Source organism: Crotalus tigris, unplaced genomic scaffold (genome assembly GCF_016545835.1).
Source record: "Crotalus tigris isolate CLP2741 ecotype Arizona unplaced genomic scaffold, ASM1654583v1 scf7180000020968.1038771, whole genome shotgun sequence".
NCBI classification, from domain to species: Eukaryota; Metazoa; Chordata; class Lepidosauria; order Squamata; family Viperidae; genus Crotalus; species Crotalus tigris.
Window position 1 is genome coordinate 63266 of NW_024098284.1, and position 17666 is coordinate 80931.

Here is a 17666-nt window from a genome sequence, read left to right on the forward strand (position 1 = left end):
AACTCTCCGAGCTTTTTTGTTTCCTTGCAGAAGTTTCAATACCCAGCTAGGTCACATCATCAGGGCTGGCGGCGTTACCGAATTTGTGAAATGAAACACCTGCAGGAAAACAACCAAGCTCAAAGCGCCCCAACGACCCCCAATTGCTGGTTTTCAACAAAAACCTGGTAAAAGGTGGTCAGATCCTCCAGGACGCTGCAAACAGCCATAACTGCAGGCCAGGTGCCCTGTATCCAAGATTTGGACAGGTGACCCTAAGCAGCCCCCAGGTAGACCCTTTGCAACTGATCATGGTCTATACCTCTATCCCGATTTTCTGCATTACTTTCTGCAGAATGAATACCTCTTAAGATGTGCAGATGCCCACCACGCACGCAAACACCTGTGTGTATATGTGTATGTGTTTGTGTGTGGGGGGGGCAAACTTTTAAAAGGATGCTAAAATTGTTCGGGTGGAACAAAATGCGGCGCTTTGGATGTCATGGAACCAGACCCATCAATCTCCAGAAACGCACAGAGAAATCTTTGCACGTCTCAAAAGGTCCTTTTCCAGTTTTTCTTCCAAGAAACTATTTTTAAATGTCCCCAATTGCAAAGGGCTGCCAATGTTTGGGGGGGGGGGTTGGGGGTGTCAATTGAATTTAAAACGGGAGTGAGGCCTGGAGAGACCCAGGGTAGCCAAGCCCCGAAGCGTGCATTACAGTTAGTCCTCAACGTACAACGACGACGGATGAGAATTTCCACGGCTAAGCAGAGAGGTTGCTAAGTCAGTTAGGTTGGATTTTACGACCTATTTTTTTTTTCGCCGCCATTATGAAGCGAACCCTTGCAGTCGTTAAGCGAATCCGGCTTCTTCCCCTTCCCCCACCGTTGATTTTGCTTGTCAGAAACCGGCTGGGAAGATCGCAAACGGGGGATGACGTGATCCCGGGACGCTGCAACCGTCGGAAATATATACATGCTAGTTACCGAGTCCTCAAATTGTGATCATCTGACCGTGGGCATGTGGAGGCAGTCATAAGTGTGAGGACTGGTCATAAGTCACTTTTTTCAGGGTTGCTGTCACTTCAAATGGTTGCTAAATGAGGAGGTTGTAAAGTAAGTCGAGGATTATTTGAGGAATGCTGCTCAGCAAAAAAACAGTATTTGCAAATTAGCATTTCAGACAAAGGGCTGTCCAGTCTCTTCTTAAAAACTTCCAGGGTTGGAGCATTCACCGCTTCTGGAGGCAGGTGGTTCCACTGGTTAATTGGTCTCACTGTCAGGAAGTTTCTCCTTAGTTCTAGGTTGCTTCTCTCCTTGATTAGTTTCCACCCGTTTCTTCTTGTCCTGCCTTCAGGGGCTTTGGGGAATAGATGGGACCCCCCTCCTCTCTGTGTTAGCTCCCCCAAATATTGGAAGACTGCTATCATGTCACCCCTGGTCCTTCTTTTCATTAAACTAGACAGGCCTAAGTGTCCTCACTGTCAGGAAGTTTCTCCTTAGTTCCAGGTTGCTTCTCTCCTTGATGAGTTTCCATCCGTTGCTTCTTGTCCTGCCTTCAGGCGCTTTGGAGAACAGCTTGACTTCCTCTTCTTTGGGGCAGCCCCTGAGATACTGGATCACTGCTATCCTGTCCCCCCTTGTCCTTCTCTTCGTTAAACTAGACATACCCAATTCCAGCAACCGTTCCTTATATGCTTTAGCCTCCAGTCCCCTAATCATCTTTGTTGTCTTATATCTAATATCTATCTTATATCTTATATCTATTCGATCTTATATTCTATCCTATCTTATATCTTATTCCAGACCACACCTGGAATATTGCAGCCAATTTTGGTCACCATATCACAAAAAAGTTGTTGAGAGTTTGGAAAAAATTCAGAGAAGAGCAACTAAGATGATCCAAGGCCTGGAGACTAAAACATACGAAGAACGGCTGCAGGATTTGGGTTTGGCCAATCTAAAGAAAAGAAGAAATAGGGGAGACATGATAGCAGCGTTCCAGTATCTGAGGGGCTCCCATAAAGAAGAGAGTGGGGTCAAGTTATTCTCCAAAGCGCCTGAAGGCAGGACAAGAAGCAACGGATTGAAACTGACCAAGGAGAGAAGCAACCTAGAACTAAGGAGAAACTTCCTGACAGTGAGGACAATCAACCAGTGGAACAGCTTGCCACCAGAAATCATGGGCGCTCCATGACGAGATTTTTAAGAAGAGACTAGACCAGTGGTTCTCAACCTGTGGGTCAGGACCCCATTTGGGTCGAACGACCATTTCACGGGGGTCGCCAAACAACGCAGTCCGCCATTTCCCCCCCCTTGTCCTTAGCTGTGCTACTCCCTTTGATTCTATTGGCTTTTGAAAGCCAATAGAATAGACTCTCTTGAATGGAGTCTAATTCTATTGGCTTTCCAAAGCCAATAGGAATTGTCCAGGCTGCCTCTGCCCTGCTGAGCCCGCCAAAAGTCCCATTCTGCAAACGGTGCTGCACCAGTTGAGTAGTCCTCGACTTACGACCGGTTGAGTAGTCCTCGACTTACGACCGGTTGGGGGTCACGGCATTAAAAAGGTTGAGAATCACTGGACTAGACAATCACCTGTCTGAGAGGTGTAGGTTCTCCTGCTTGAGCAGGGGGGCTGGACTAGAAGACCTCCAAGGTCCCTTCCAGCTCTATTCTACTCTACGTGAATTTATATCTTATTATCTTCTTATATCTTACATCTCACCTCATCTTATCTTAACAAATATCTTAATTTGGGGCTCCGTCGTGGTCGTACGTCGGGGACGTCCTCCAGGGACACACAGCGGGTTCACCCCATTTCACCGGCACTTATCTCTCCAGCCTTTACATCAATGCTGGCTTCCCGCCCTCCATGCTGGAACAGGACCTGCTGGCAGACAACGCCAACGAAGCCAAAGAGGCTGGGATGAGATCAGCTTACATCCTTCGCTACTCCGTCCTAATGAGCTGGCTCGGATCCTGCCCTCCCTTGTCTCCTTCGCAAAGGGTTAGGCCCGTCTTGAGCTGCATCATTGAGGTTCTTCAAGGTAGCTCCTCCTGAGTGAAGGACTCTTGTGCTTCCAGGGGACTCCGTCCGCAGCTCCTGGGGTACGCAGAGGACACTGAGTCCCAAAAGTGCTTTTAGTAATAGTAGTAAAGTTGGAAGGGACCTTGGAGGTCATCTAGTCCAACCCCCTGCTCGGGCAGGAAACCCTACACCATTTCGGACAAATGGCTGTCCAGTCTCTTCTTAAAAACGTCCAGTGTTGGAGCATTCACCGCTTCTGGAGGTAGGCAGCTCCACTGATTAATTGTTCTCACTGTCAGGAAGTTTCTCCTTAGTTCTAGGTTGCTTCTCTCCTTGATGAGTCTCCATCCGTTGCTTCTTGTCCTGCCCTCAGGCGCTTTGGAAAATAGATTGACTCCCTCTTCTTTGGGGCAGCCCCTGAGATATTGGAAGGCTGCTATCATGTCCCTCCTCGTCCTTCTCTTTGTTAAACTAGATATACCCAATTCCAGCAACTGTTGCTGGTATGTTTTAGCCTCAATCCCCTGATCATCTTTGTTGCTCTTCTCTGCACAATTTCTAGAGTCTCAACATCTTTTTTACATCGTGGTGACCAAAACTGGATGCCGTATTCCAAGTTTGGCCTTACCAAGGCCTTGTAAAGTAGTATTAATACTTCACGTGATCCCTCTGTGAATGCAGCCTAGTACCGTGTTGGCTTTTTTGGCAGCTGCAGCACACGGCTGGCTCCTATTTAGGTGATTGTCTACTAGGACTCCGAGATCCCTCTCACAGTTACTGCTATTGAGCACGGAGCCCTTCCTTGTGCAACTTCCTGAACTGGTGCAACTGGACTTCCTCGTTTTTCCTTTGAAGACGTTTCGCTTCCCATCCCGGAAGCTCCTTCAGGTTCTGACTGGATGGAGGGGAAGAGAAGGATTGATACTCCTTGCAGACAGCTGGTCCTTTGCCTCCTTTTGGAGAGGCGTTGAGGCCACCTGGAAGTTGACCTGTTTCCTCAGGGTCACCTGAGTGGTGCAAAGGGGTGGGGAGCCTTCTTGGGGCTGCCGAAAGGACCGAAAGGACCGTGTGGTAGACTGGAGGTAGACAATGTTGTGTCTATGTTGTGACAAATGCTTGGGCATTTCCCCTATGCTGCGTTCATGTGTGGGAGAGAGATGAGAGGGGAGGAAGGAGTAGGGAGGAAGTAGGATGGTTAGAGGAGAAGGGGAGGGGAAGAGAGTAGGAGGGGAGGAGAGAAAGAGGAGGGAAGTGGGGAAGGGTTAGAGAGGGTGGACGCAGCCTGGGGGGAATGGGCAGGCGGTACCAATGGTTAATTGTATTTTGTATGAATAAATGGAAAATAAAAACTTTTTAATAAAAAAAAAATGTTGTGTCCCTTCCTCTCAGTGGAGGTCCACAGCCATTTGCACCACTCAGGTGACCCTGAGGACACCGATCAGCCTCCAGGTGGCCTCCACGACCCTCTAAAAGGAGGCCAGCAGTCTGGAAGGAGTATAAATCTTTCCTTTCTCCACCCTTCAGTCAGAACCTGAAGAAGCTTCTGGGATGAGAAGGGAGACGTCTTCAAAGGAAAAACAAGGAAGTCCATTTGCCTCGCGAAGAAGCACCTTTGGGATAACTCTGACCTGGATGACTGAGGATCTCCATAGACAGAAGGAAGGAAGGAGAGATAGGAAACAGGGGATGGAGGAAGGAAGGAAGGAAGGAAGGAAGGAAGGAAGGAAGGAAGGAGAAGGAAAAAGGGAGCAAGAGGGAGAGAGGGACATAGGAAGGAAGGAAAGAAGGAAGGAAGGAAGGAATTAAAAGGAAAAAGGGAGCGAGAGGGATGAAGGGAGGGAGGGAGGAAGGAAAGAAGGAAGGAGAAGGAAAAAGGGAGCAAGGGAGAGAGGGATGAAGGGAGGGAGGGAGGGAGGAAGGAAATAAGAAGGAAAAAGAGAGTGAGAGGGAGGGAGGGTCGAAGGAAGGGAGGGAGGGAGGAAGGAAGGAAGGAAACAAGGAAAAGGAAAAAGGGAGTGAGAGGGAGAGAAGGATGAAGGAAGGGAGGAGGAAGGAAGGGATGGAAAGAAGAAAGGAAGGAAGGAAGGAAGGAAGGAAGAAGGACAAAGGGGAAGGGAGGGTCGGACAAAGGGAGGGAGGGAGGGAGGAAGGAAATAAGAAGGAAAAAGAGGAGTGAGAGGGAGGGAGGGTGAAGGAAGAGGGAGGGAGGAAGAAGGAAGGAAACAAGGAAAAGGAAAAAGGGAGTGAGAGGGAGAGAAGGATGAAGGAAGGGAGGGAGGGAGGAAGGAAGGAAGGAAGGAAGGAAAAGGGAGCGAGAGGGAGGGAGGGAGGAAGGGAGGGAGGAAGGAAGGATGGAAAGAAGAAAGGAAGGAAGGAAGGAAGGAGAAGGAAAAAGGGAGCGAGAGGGAGGGAGGGAGGAAGGAAGGAAGGAAGGAAGGAAGGAAGGAAGGAAGGGAGGAAGGAAGGAAGGAAGGAAGGAAACTCCAGTTGCCTCCTGAAAAAGCACTTTGGGGACAACCCTGACCATGGACAGGGGACCCTAAGAAGTGGGAGCCCTCAATCCAAAGTGTCTTCGCACCCCAAAAGGGAGGGGGTCCCCCAGAGACCCGGCCAGGAGCTCCTGTGCGGTCATTCTTGGGAGCAAACTAATCCCAGACGTCTACAAATGGTTTACTTACCCCAGAGAACAAACACTCCCATGAAGACTAATCCTCCTTTTACCGCCGCAATGGAAGCACACACTTCCGTTGCTAAGTGAGACAGTTGTTAAGCGGCTTTTGCTCCGTCTTACGACTTTTCTTTCCACCGGTAGGAAGGGAACCTCGGCCGTTGTTAAGTGAGTAACTTGGTTGTTAAAGTGAAGCCGCAAGGTCGCAAAAGGGGATCAGGTGACCCCGGGATGCTGCGACCGTCGTAAATACGAGTCAGTTGTCAAGCGTCTTATAAGCATTCATTCAGGGACCGTCTGAACATTCCAACAGTATTGAAAAAAAGCGATTTATGACCGGTCCTCACAGTTATGACGGTTGCAACGTATCCACGGTCGTGGGATCAACATTTGTACGCTGGGCAACCGGCATGTGTCGATCGTATTCGCAGTGTATTTGGGTCCCGTGATCCCCATTTGTGACCTTCCCAGTTTCCAACGAGCAAAGTCAAAGGGGGGGGCGGAGCCTGATTCGCTTAACGACTTCATGACTCACTTAACAACCGGAGTGATTTGTTTAACAATAAGACGGTTGTTAAGTGAATCCGGTTCCCCCACTGGCTTTGTTTACCAAAAGGGTGTCCTGTGACTCAGGGACACTGCAACCGTCACAGGTACATGCCAGTGGCCCAGCGTCTGGATTTTGATCGTGTGACTGCAGGGATGCTGGGAAAAATAGTGACTATTTTTTACTCCCGTTGTAATTGCGAATGCTTGCTAAACAAATGGTTGAAGGCTGAGAACTATCTATAAAACTTGATTCTGGAGGTGGGTAAATATGTTTTATCTCACCCAGCTTCCTTTGCAAACACTTCTCTCTTTCCTTCTCTCTCTCTCTCTCTCTCTCTCTCTCCCTCTCTCTCTCTCTCTTTTGCTCTCTTTCTCTCTTTCACCCTCTCTCTCGTTTGCTCTCTTTCTCTCTTGTGCCCTTTCTTTCTCTCTTTTGCTCTCTCTCTCTCTCGCTCTCTCTTTCTCTCTCTTTTGCCCTCTCTCTCTCTTAATAATAATAATAATAAAGTTGGAAGGGACCCTGGAGGTCATCTAGTCCAACCCCCTGCTCAGGCAGGAAACCGTAGACCATTTCAGACAAATGGCTGTCCAGTCTCTTCTTAAAAACTTCCAGTGTTGGAGCATTCGCTGCTTCTGGAGGCAAGGAGTTCCACTGGTTAATTGTTCTCACTGTCAGGAAGTTTCTCCTTAGTTCTAGGTTGCTTCTTTCCTTGATGAGTTTCCATCCGTTGCTTCTTGTCCTGCCTTCTTCAGGAGCTTTGGAGAATAGCTTGATTTTTTTTGGCAGTTGCAGCACACTTGTGGCTCCTGTTTAAGGGATTGTCTACTAGGACTCCGAGGTCCCTCTCCCAGTTGCTACTATTGAGCAAGGTACCCCCTATCCTGTACCTGTGCATTTGGTTTTTCTTGTCTAAATGTAGAACCTTGCTTTTTTCACCGTTGAATTTCATTTTGTTAGATAGTGCCCAGTGTTCAAGTCTGTCCAGATCCTTCTGTATCTGAAGCCTGTCTTCTGGAGTGTTGGCTATTCCTACCAGCTTGGTGTCGTCTGAACATTTGATGAGTTCCCCATCTATCCCTTCATCCAAATCGTTGATGAAGATGTTGAAGAGCCCTGGGCCCAGAACAGAGTCCTGGGGCACCCCACTACACACTTCCCTCCATGTAGATGCAGTTCCATTGAGGACCACTCGCTGAGTACGGCCAGTCAGCCAGCTATGGATCCATCTGGTGGTGATGCTTTCTACCCCACATTTTTCTATCTTGTCAAGTAGTAGGTTGTGATCTACTTGATCAAATGCCTTACTGTATTCCAGGTAAATTATATCCACAGCATTCCTCTGATCCACTAATCTCTTTTCCTCTTTCTTTCTTTTGCCCTCTCTTTCTCTCTCTTTTGCTCTTTTTCTCTCTTTCTTTTGCCTCCTCTATCTTTTGCTCTCTCTTTCTCTGTTTGCCCCCTCTCTCTTTCTCTCTCTCTTTCGCCCTCTCTCTTGCCCTCTCTTTCTCTCTCTTTTGCTTTCTCTCTCTCTTTAGCCCCTTCTCTCTTTTGCTCTCTCTTTCTCTCTTTGCCCTCTCTCTTTCTCTCTCTCTTTTTGCTCTCTCTCTCTCTCTCTCTTTCTCTCTTTTTCTTTCTCTCTCTCTCTTTTGCCCCCCTCTTTTGTTCTCTCTTAATCTCTCTCTCTCTCTTTTGCTCTTTTTCTCTCTTTTTCACCCTCTCTCTTTTGCCCTTTCTTTCTCTCTCTTTTGCTCTCTTTCTCTCTGTCTGTCTGTCTGTCTCTCTCTCTCTCTCTCTCTCTCTCTCAATCCAGAGCCTCACCCTAGAAGCCAAACAGGTGCAAACCGAACCGGACCCACCCACTTCACGGGCCTGTCCCTAGCGCAGACTTTACCACTTCTAGGGCCAAAGACCTGCCCAGGTAGGGCAAACACCTCTCTCTCTCTCCAGCTGCCAGATCCCAGCCAATTTTTTTCTCTGGCACTTCCTGGTCCACCTGGCCAAACCTGTCAGTGAAGTTAACACAGGTAGAGCTAGGAAGACTGCAAGGAGCTGGTGCTGCACACCTGAGGCAGGTAAGGGCTTCTGGATCTATTCTCCTTGAGCTGGCCAGGAGGGTGTGTGTGGAGGGTGGTGGTACCAGGGAGGAGAGGGGCTTCTAAGGTTCACTGGTGGGTCCTTTCCCCCCATCTCTGGGGTTGCTGGGACCCAGCACATTGATCCAAGCCAGGATAAAAGTCTCAGGAACAACAGAACTGACCACGCTAATGTTGGTCTGGTGGAATTGTTTTGTTTTGTTTTGGCAACTTGAGGATGGTGGACTTCAATTCCCAGAATTCCTTAGCAAGCCATGACATCGCTGTGGCTTGTTTGGCTGAGGAATTCTGGGAGTTGAATTCTCAGCTGGCTGAGGAATTCTGGGAGTTGAAGTCCACCCATCTTCAAGTCACGCAGCTTGGTTGGCTGAGGAATTCTGGGAGTTGAAGTCCACCCATTTTTAAGTCGCGCAGCTTGGCTGGCTGAGGAATTCTGGGAGTTGAAGTCCACCCATCTTCAAGTCGCGCAGCTTGGCTGGCTGAGGAATTCTGGGAGTTGAAGTCCATCCATCTTCCAGCTGCCAAGCTTGGCTGGCTGAGGAATTCTGGGAGTTGAAGTCCACCCATCTTCCAGCTGCCAAGGTTGAGAAACACAGCTTACTGTGTTGTGTGTGGCCAATTCTTTGGTGGCCCTTTGGATCATTTGAGACTGCAGACCCAGGAAATCCTTCATTCAGACCCAAGCGAAGTGAGAAGGTGGTTGTTGGCTAACACACCCGCAACTCTGTTTTTTCTAGTATCTTGTGAATCCAAGCTGAGTGGCTAGTTTACGATTTGGCTGGTTTGTTCACCCGACATTCTTAACCAGGTTTGTGCTGGATATTCAGCCGAGCAAATCTTTTACAGAAATGGTGGCGCAGTGTGTCTCAATGTTTATTTCAACGTTCGGAAATAAACGTTCAAAAATAAACCCTTTTGAGAATTGTCCAGCTCCGTAAATCAATTAAAAACTCAGCCAAATGAAGCCAAACCAGACAGAAAAAATAATATTATGGAAAAACTCTTGGATTGAGATGCTGCCATCTTAGCCAGCTGGTGAAATAAAGACCAGCAGATGCTGTCACAGTAGGCTGAGTTTAGTTAATATTAACCTTGGTTGTGATCACCACGGAAGATAGCAGGCAGGAAACTCTACACTGCAGTGGCCCTATTCACACAACATGCAAGTCTAACCTGTTCAGCTAGCCAGCTTCCAATTAGCCTTGATTAGCTTCTTTGTTGTCTTAAGTGCTGCATGAATCTTACGGCTTGCCCAGAACACAGGTCAATTAAACCCAGGTCAAGCGGTTGTGTGAATCGAGTCTCTGTGAAAGGATTGCCTGTTGTAGTCCTTGACTTACAATAGTTCATTTAGTGACTGTTCAAAGTTACAACGGCGCTGGGGAAAAAGGGACTTACAACCGTTTGTCACACTTACGACCGTCACAGCATCCCTGCGGTCAGGTGATCAAAATTCAGACACTTGCCAATTGACTTGTATTTATGACGGTCGCAGCGTCCTGGGATCACGGGATCCCCTTTTGTGACCTCCTGACAAGCAAAGTCCATGGGGAAGACGGACCCACTTAACAACTGCATGATCTGCTTAGCGACCGCAGTGATTCACTTATCAACCGTGGCAAGTAAGGTCGTAAAAAGGGGGCCCAACTCCCTGAACCGCTGTCTTGTTTAGCAACGGAAATGTTGGGCTCCGCTGTGGTCGTAAGTAGAGGACTATGTGTATTCCCGAATCCTGAAGCAGACAGTCCAGGATTGGAAGCAAAAATGCCCAGAAGAAGCCCCAGTGGTGTCGTGTGTGATTGATGTGGGATTTTGATCCCTTGCAGCCAGCCGTGCTGGGCTCACTGACAGATCTCACTGATCTCAGAAGATCAGCCGCTCCGTCTGTGGTCCGCCTCTAAAGGGAATTTTTCCTAAACGAGTTAAAAATGGTGGTGGAGAAGGAGAACGGGAAGGAGAGGGAGATCTAGAAGATGGTGGGGTGAAGGAGCAAGGGAGGTGGAGGAGGAGGAGGAGGAGAAATGAGGGAGGGGTGGGAAAAGGGAGGAGAAGGAAAGACAGGAGCTCAGCACTGATCCTGGTGCTTCGGCTGAGCCTGGAAGAAGCGCCGATCAGCTGGAATGTTGCAGCCTCTCCAGGGTCTTGTGATTTACATTCAGATGCTTGGCAACTGATTCCTATTTATGACGGTCACAGTGTCCCAGGGTCATGGGAAGTGACCAAAACCAGCTGCAACCACCCAGCAGACGGGGGGGGGGGGAATAAAAACCAAACACCCCCCACCTCATCCCTGCTGCCAATCCTCAACAGAAATGCTCACAACAATGAAAACCTAGGACGGGAGGAAGAGCGCGGGCGGGTGGGCAGGCAGGTGTCTTGCTCGGCTGTGGCTCGGGGGGGCACTTTTTTCAGGGCCATTGTAACTTCAAACAGTCACTAAGCGAAGTGTTGTAAGTCGAGGACTACCTGTACTTTATCACTTTTTTCCTTTTTTTTTTTTTTGGTCATCAAATTTTTGACCGCTTCCTAGGCGACTGGTGGTGCTCGGATGTTGCCATATCCTAAAAGTGGGACAATGGGTGAAAAGGTTGAAAAGCCCTGGACTAGATGACCTCCAAGGTCCCTCCCCACACTGTTTTTCTGTTATTTTGAAGTAGCTGAGGACATCCATGCCAAACGGACTAAAACACCAGCCTGTTTTGCTTCGGGAACATTTTGTATGTGCGTGTCTATGTGTGTGTGTTTGTGTGTGTGTGTGTGTGTGTCGCAATCCGATCTCGAGGCTCTCCAACACAGGAATTTCAATGAAGAGGAGGGTGTCTTTGTGTAAATAAATTAAAAATAAAAACTGGCTCTCCAACCAGTGGGAATTCAGAAGCCGCAGATTAAGTGTATCATTTCATCTGATAAATTGGGTTCCTTCCCCCCCCACCACCACCCATCCCCAGCCACTAAGGGAAGTTGGAGCTTTTCCAGACAGGGCCCTCTTTAAAATCAGTCTGTTTATGTGTGTGTGTGTGCATTTAAAAGTTGTGTTGAAAGAAAGAGAGCTGCAGCCGATCTGCAACAGGACTGTAGAGGATGAGTTAAAAAAAAAAAAAGCATCCTTTTTTTTTTTCTCGGAGGGTCACTAGCCGAGCAGAGCAAGACCCCTGGACAGGATTTGGACAGAGTTTGCCGGGCAAGACAGGAACAAGCTGATGGGTGAGAAGGGTTAATTGGCTGCAGAGCCGAGCTTTCCGAGAAATGCACCCGAATTGCACAAATGACCTCACCAGTGGTGGGAAAAGCGACTCTCCAGCCTCAAATTAATCTCGGTGGCTTCTCTCTTGGATGAGTTTCCATCCCTTGCTTCTTGTCCCGCCCTCTGGTGCTTTGCAGAAGAGGTGAACCCCTCCCCTCTTCTCAGGGACGGCCACAAAGAAGAGGAGGGGTCAAGCCATTTTCTAAAGTCCGTGAAGGCAGGACAAGAAGCAACGGGTGGAAACCAATCAAGGAGAGAAGCAACCTGGAACTAAGGAGAAACTTCCTGACAGTGAGAACAATTAACCAGTGGAACAACCTGCCTCCAGAAGCGGTGAATGCTCCAACGCTGGAAGTTTTTAATAAGAGACAGGACAGCCATTTGTGTGACATGGTATAGGGTTTCCTGCCTGAGCAAGGGGTTGAACTAGATGACCTCCAAGGTCCCTTTCACCTCAGCTATTCTATTCTATTCTATTCTATTCTATTCTATTCTATTCTATTCTATTCTATTCTATTCTATTCTATTCTATTCTTTATTATTCTATTCTATACTCTATTCTATTCTATTCTATTCTACATTCTATTCTATTCTATATTCTATTCTATTCTATTCTATTCTATTCTATTCTATTCTATTCTATTCCATTCCATTCCATTCCATTCTATTCTATATTCTATTCTATTCTATTCTATTCTATTCTATTCTATTCTATTCTATTCTTTATTATTCTATTCTATACTCTATTCTATTCTACATTCTATTCTATTCTATATTCTATTCTATTCTTTATTATTCTCTTCTCTTCTCTTCTTTATTATGCTATTCTATTCTATTCTATTCTATTCTATTCTATTCTATTCTATTCTATTCCATTCTTTATTATTCTATTCTATACTCTATTCTATTCTACATTCTATTCTATTCTATATTCTATTCTATTCTTTATTATTCTCTTCTCTTCTCTTCTTTATTATTCTATTCTATTCTATTCTATTCTATTCTATTCTATTCTATTCTATTCTATTCTATTCTATTCTATTCTATTCTATTCTATTCTAGACTTGTAGAATAGAATAACAGAATTGGAAGATGCCTTATAGGTCATCTAGTCCAACCCCCTGCACCATTTCTGACAGATGGCAGTCCAGTCCCTTCTTGAAAGCTTCCAGCAATGAAGCTCCCACAACTTCTGAAGGCAACTCCTGTTCCATCGGTTGATTGTTCTCGTTGTCAGAAAATTCCTCCTCATTTCCAGGTTGAATCTCTCCTTGATCAGTTTCCATCTGTTATCCCTTGTCTGGCCTTCAGGTGCTTTGGAAGATAGGTTGAGCCCCCCCCTTCTCTGTGAGACCCCCCTCAAATATGGAGCACTGCTATCACGTCTCCCCTGGTCCTTCTCCGCACTAGACTAGCCATGCCCGGTTCCTGCAAGATGGCAGCCAGCTCCAAGCGGTTGTAGCCCCACCCCTGTAAGGGGGGAGTTTGACCACCAGGTTGCAGCTGACCACTTGAAGTAAAGCCCACCCATCGTAGCCTCCTACCTGATGCAACCGATAAGGGGGGGAAAGGTGGCTATGGATTTAATCCTGGGTTGATTTTGTCTTAAGGCTGTCGAAGAGTTGGCCGGAGGAACCAAGCACGAGGTCCAGATTTTGGAGACACAGGAAGGGATGGAAGAGAAGGATGAAAGCTACCCCATGGCTCATGTGTCTCCCCAGCCCAAGGCCAACTTCAGCCCACAATCACCGCCCAGCCCCAGGACCTTGCTGTACCCCCAACGTTACGCTGATCCATATGACTGCAGGAAGTATTTTGTAACCCGCGTGAGTCAACTCAACCATGGTGTGGGGGGGATCTTCATGGGGTTGGCAAAAGGGGGGAGTAGGGTCATGACCTGCCTGTCACTGGGGTGGCCTCTTGAGTAAACACCCAAGATCTGGATAGGCTCAGGAAGGGACAAGAAGCACGTCTGAAGTATGCAACTCTGGGTCCTTCTCCATGTGGGCCTTCCCTTCCCTGTTCCACACCCCAGATGCCTGGAGATTCAGCTTTCCTTCTGGGTGGTGTTCACTCCCCCAGGCCAGGTGGTTAGAGACAGGTGGGAACTCTCAGGAGGCTGGAAGGACAGGTGAGGGGACATAGGAGGAACCCAAAACCGGCTTGTGGCTTTGACCATCTTCCTTTTCCTCCTCCCCGTTTTAGCCAGGCGCCTTCGATCAAGCCATGGAGGACCTCAAAGCCCATCTGGCAGCAAGCAAGGGAGAGACGGCGCACAGCTTTTGGCTACTCACTGAGTAAGCACCACGGAGGTCTTGTAGCTGTTTGTGCTTCTCTGCCGCCCCAGAGTTGTTTACGCTAAATCCAGTCCAATTCAGGTGATTCTCACATTACGACCGTCATCGAGCTTAGCAAACACGGTCATAACTCAACGACGGAGGTCAAGGGCAAAAGACACGGCCAGAAAACCCATTTTACGGTCTTTTCTGCAACGGTCATAAAATGAACGTGGCGGTCCTTAAGCAAACCCACTGTTGGCTATGGGCCGGTTTTCGGAAGAGGCTGGCAGTCAAGACAGATTTCCTCCCCAAAAATGTCAAAAAAAAGCAAAGTCACGTGGCGGTAGAGTTTTAAATGCCGGCTGGTTGTTGAGTTGCAAGACTGGTACATATAATAATAATAATAATAATCATGATGATAATGATGATGATGATAGTGATGATGTTGGAAGGGACCTTGGAGGTCATCTAGTCCAACCCCCTGCTCAGGCATGAAACCATATACCAAATAATAGTGATGATGATGATGATGATGAGGATGATAGTGGACGTGGCAGTGCCTGGAGACAGCAGAATAGACGAGAAAGAACTGGAGAAGATAACAAAATACAAAGACCTACAAATAGAAATAGAAAGACTGTGGCAAACGCAAGCAAGGGTAGTACCAAGAGTCATAGGCTCCTTGGGCGCAATCCCAAAACAACTGGAGCACCACTTGAACACCATTGGCATTGACAAATTTGCTATTAGTCAATTGCAAAAGGCGGCCTTATTAGGAACTGCTTCCATCCTGCGACGAGATCTGTAATACCATCAAACATCCACATCTGCCTATCCCAGGTCCCAGGTCCTTGGAGAATAGCTTGACTCCCTCTTCTTTGGGGCAGCCCCTGAGATACTGGAACGCTGCTATCATGTCCCCCCTCATCCTTCTCTTCATTAAACTAGACATAACCAATTCCAGCAATTGTTCCTTAAATTTATTTATTTATTTATGAGACTTATATACCGCTTTAAGTGCAAGCACTCTCTAAGCGGTGTACACCAGTAATATATATATATATATTTCCATTGCCCCCAACAATCTGGGTCCTCATTTTACCTACCCCGGAAGGATGGAAGGCTGAGTCAACCTTGAGCCAGTGAGATTTGAACCGCTGACCTGCTGAACACAGTCAGCTAAAGTGGCCTGCAGTACTGCACTCTAACTGCTGCGCCACCTCGGCAATGGCAAGTGGATTAAAAATATAATAGGAATGGTACTCTATCTTGATTGTCCCACAGTGCTTTTTCAAAAAGACTGCTGGACTTTGGGGGTTTTTTTCTCCTTGAAAACGTTTTGCTTCTCATCCAGGGGCTGCTCCAAAGAAGAGGGAGTCAAGCTATTCTCCAAAGCGCCCTGGACTAGATGACCTCCAAGATCCCTTCCAACTTTATTGTTATTGTTATTGAAGTGAAATGTTTTCAAGGAAAGAAAACAAACAGGGAAGTCCAGTTGCCTTTTCAAAAAAAAAAAAAAAAAAACACCTTTGGGACAATTATGACCTGGAGGACGGAGTCTCCATAGATACCCCATCTTGATCGCAGTGATACACACAAACACACAAGATATATAAACCTGCTTTATGCAGCTTGTAAATCGCCCGGGCTGGGTGGAATGGGTGATTCATTTAATGCCGGTTTTACAGTCTTTCTTCCCACTCTCCCTTTAATGGGTCTCTTCCCGCTTCTCTCCTTTACTCCAAAATTAAATTCTGCAGTCTTTGGGGATGTTTGTTTGTTTGTTTGTTGTGATGAATAGAACCGTGAGTTGTATGTATCCTAATTGTCCCTAAAAGAAATTCCTTAGGCTCAGTAGCAAATATTTCATATTGAATTTGAACATTTGCGTTCTCTAGGGGCTGCTTTGGAAGGGCCCAAAATAGTCGTTTCTGCTTGCTTGGCAGAAATTATTTAATTGTCAACTCCCGCAAGCTCAGACATTATTATATATAACAGGAGAAAATTGACTTAATAAAGTTTCCGGCAGAGTGAAAAGCACAGATTTATTCTCCTGTACTGCCACCCAGAGGACACAAAGAGAACTGCACCTTAGCTCCATTTTCCATTGTGCTTCCTGTTTTTGGGGGCAAGCGTGGACTTCAACTCCCAGAATTCCCAGGCTGGCTGGGGAATTCTGGGAGCTGAAGTCCACGCGTCTGAAAGCTGCTGAGGTAGATTGGAAAACCCTGCTCTACAGCTGATAAATTCAAAATAGGTTTTCAACTAGAAAAGGCCCCAAATGCTTTTCAACTCTTCGGTTATAATAAAAAAATGGGGATTTTCACATCTTTTGTTATTCCTGGCCCTTGACAAGGATTGCACAATGGTTGGAAACTAACCAAAACCTAGGACTGAGGAGAAACTTCCTAATGGTGAGAGCAGTTAACCAGTGGAACAACCTGCCTCCAGAAGCTGTGGGTGCTCCCACATTGGAGGTTTTAAAGAAGAGATGGGACAGCCATTTGTCTAAAATGGTATGGGGTCTCCTGCCTGAGCAGGGGGTTGGACTAGATGACCTCCAAGGCCCCTTCCAACTCTGTTATTCCATTATTCTGCATTCAGTTGAAGCTCCGCCTGGTTTTTAATGTCCCATTCAGGCAAAATTAGGTGGAGCTTCAATTCGATCCTTTCAATCGTCCTGCTGACTTTTTTTGACCCTTGGGGGGGGCTGCACTAGTCCCTGGGCTAAATTCCCATAATGCAGGGAAGCCCGAGTTTATCACTTATCGGACTTTAAAAGCATTAGATCATGTTTCCATCCACGGATGCCCTAAATAGTGAACTTCCAACTTTGTTATTCTATGTTCTATGTTGTAAATCTGATCAGAATCAGAATAGAGCTGGAAGGGACCTTGGTGGTCTTCTAGTCCAGCCCCAGCTCAAGAATAGAATAGAATAGAATAGGATAGAATAGAATAGAATAGAATAGAATAGAATAAGAAATAGAATAGAATAGAATATAGAATAGAAAAGAATAGAATAGAATCTAGAATAGAATATAGAATATAGAATATAGAATATAGAATAGAAAAGAATAGAATAGAATCTAGAATAGAATCTAGAATATATAATATAGAATATAGAATATAGAATAGAATAGAATATAGAATATAGAATAGAATAATAGAATAGAATATAGAATATAGAATATAGAATATAGAATATAGAATATAGAATAGAATAATAGAATATAGAATAGAATAGAATAGAATAGAATAGAATAGAATATAGAATAGAATAGAATAGAATAGAATAGAATAGAATAGAATAGAATAGAATAGAGAGCTGGAAGGGACCTTGGAGGTCTTCTAGTCCCACCCCTGCTCAAGAATAGAACAGAACAGAACAGAATAGAGCTGGAAGGGACCTTGGAGGTCTTCTAGTCCCACCCCTGCTCAAGAATAGAATAGAATAGAATAGAATAGAATAGAAGGGACTTTGGAGGTCTTATAGTCCAACCCCCTGCTCAGGCAGGAAACCCTACACAATTTCAGACAAATGGCTGTCCAGTTTCTTCTTTAAAACCTCCAGTGATGGAACACCCACAACTTCTTGTGGCAAGCAGTTCTACCGGTTAATTGTTCTCACTGTCAGGAAATTCCTCCTTAGTTCCAGGTTGCTTCTCTCCTGGATGAGTTTCCATCCGTTCTTTCTTGTCCTGCCTTCAGGCGCTTTGGAGAATAAGTGGACCCGCCCCTCTTCTTTGAGGCAGCCCCCCCAAATATTGCAAGGCTGCTATCATGTCCCCCCCCCCAGTCCTTCTTTTCTCTAGACTGGCCG

General features: G+C 46.5%; 1 protein-coding gene across 1 annotated transcript in view; it reads left to right on the forward strand.

Moving 5' to 3' along the window:
* The first annotated feature begins 8173 nt into the window (after positions 1-8173).
* Positions 8174-17666, forward strand: part of TPRG1 (tumor protein p63 regulated 1) — a 35760-nt gene continuing 26267 nt past the window's right edge. Inside the window, exons 1-3 of the mRNA XM_039369105.1 lie at positions 8174-8300; positions 13176-13391; positions 13771-13862. Coding sequence (XP_039225039.1) covers positions 13239-13391; positions 13771-13862 — 245 coding nt within the window. The 5' untranslated portion in view covers positions 8174-8300; positions 13176-13238. The remainder of the gene's footprint in view (positions 8301-13175; positions 13392-13770; positions 13863-17666) is intronic.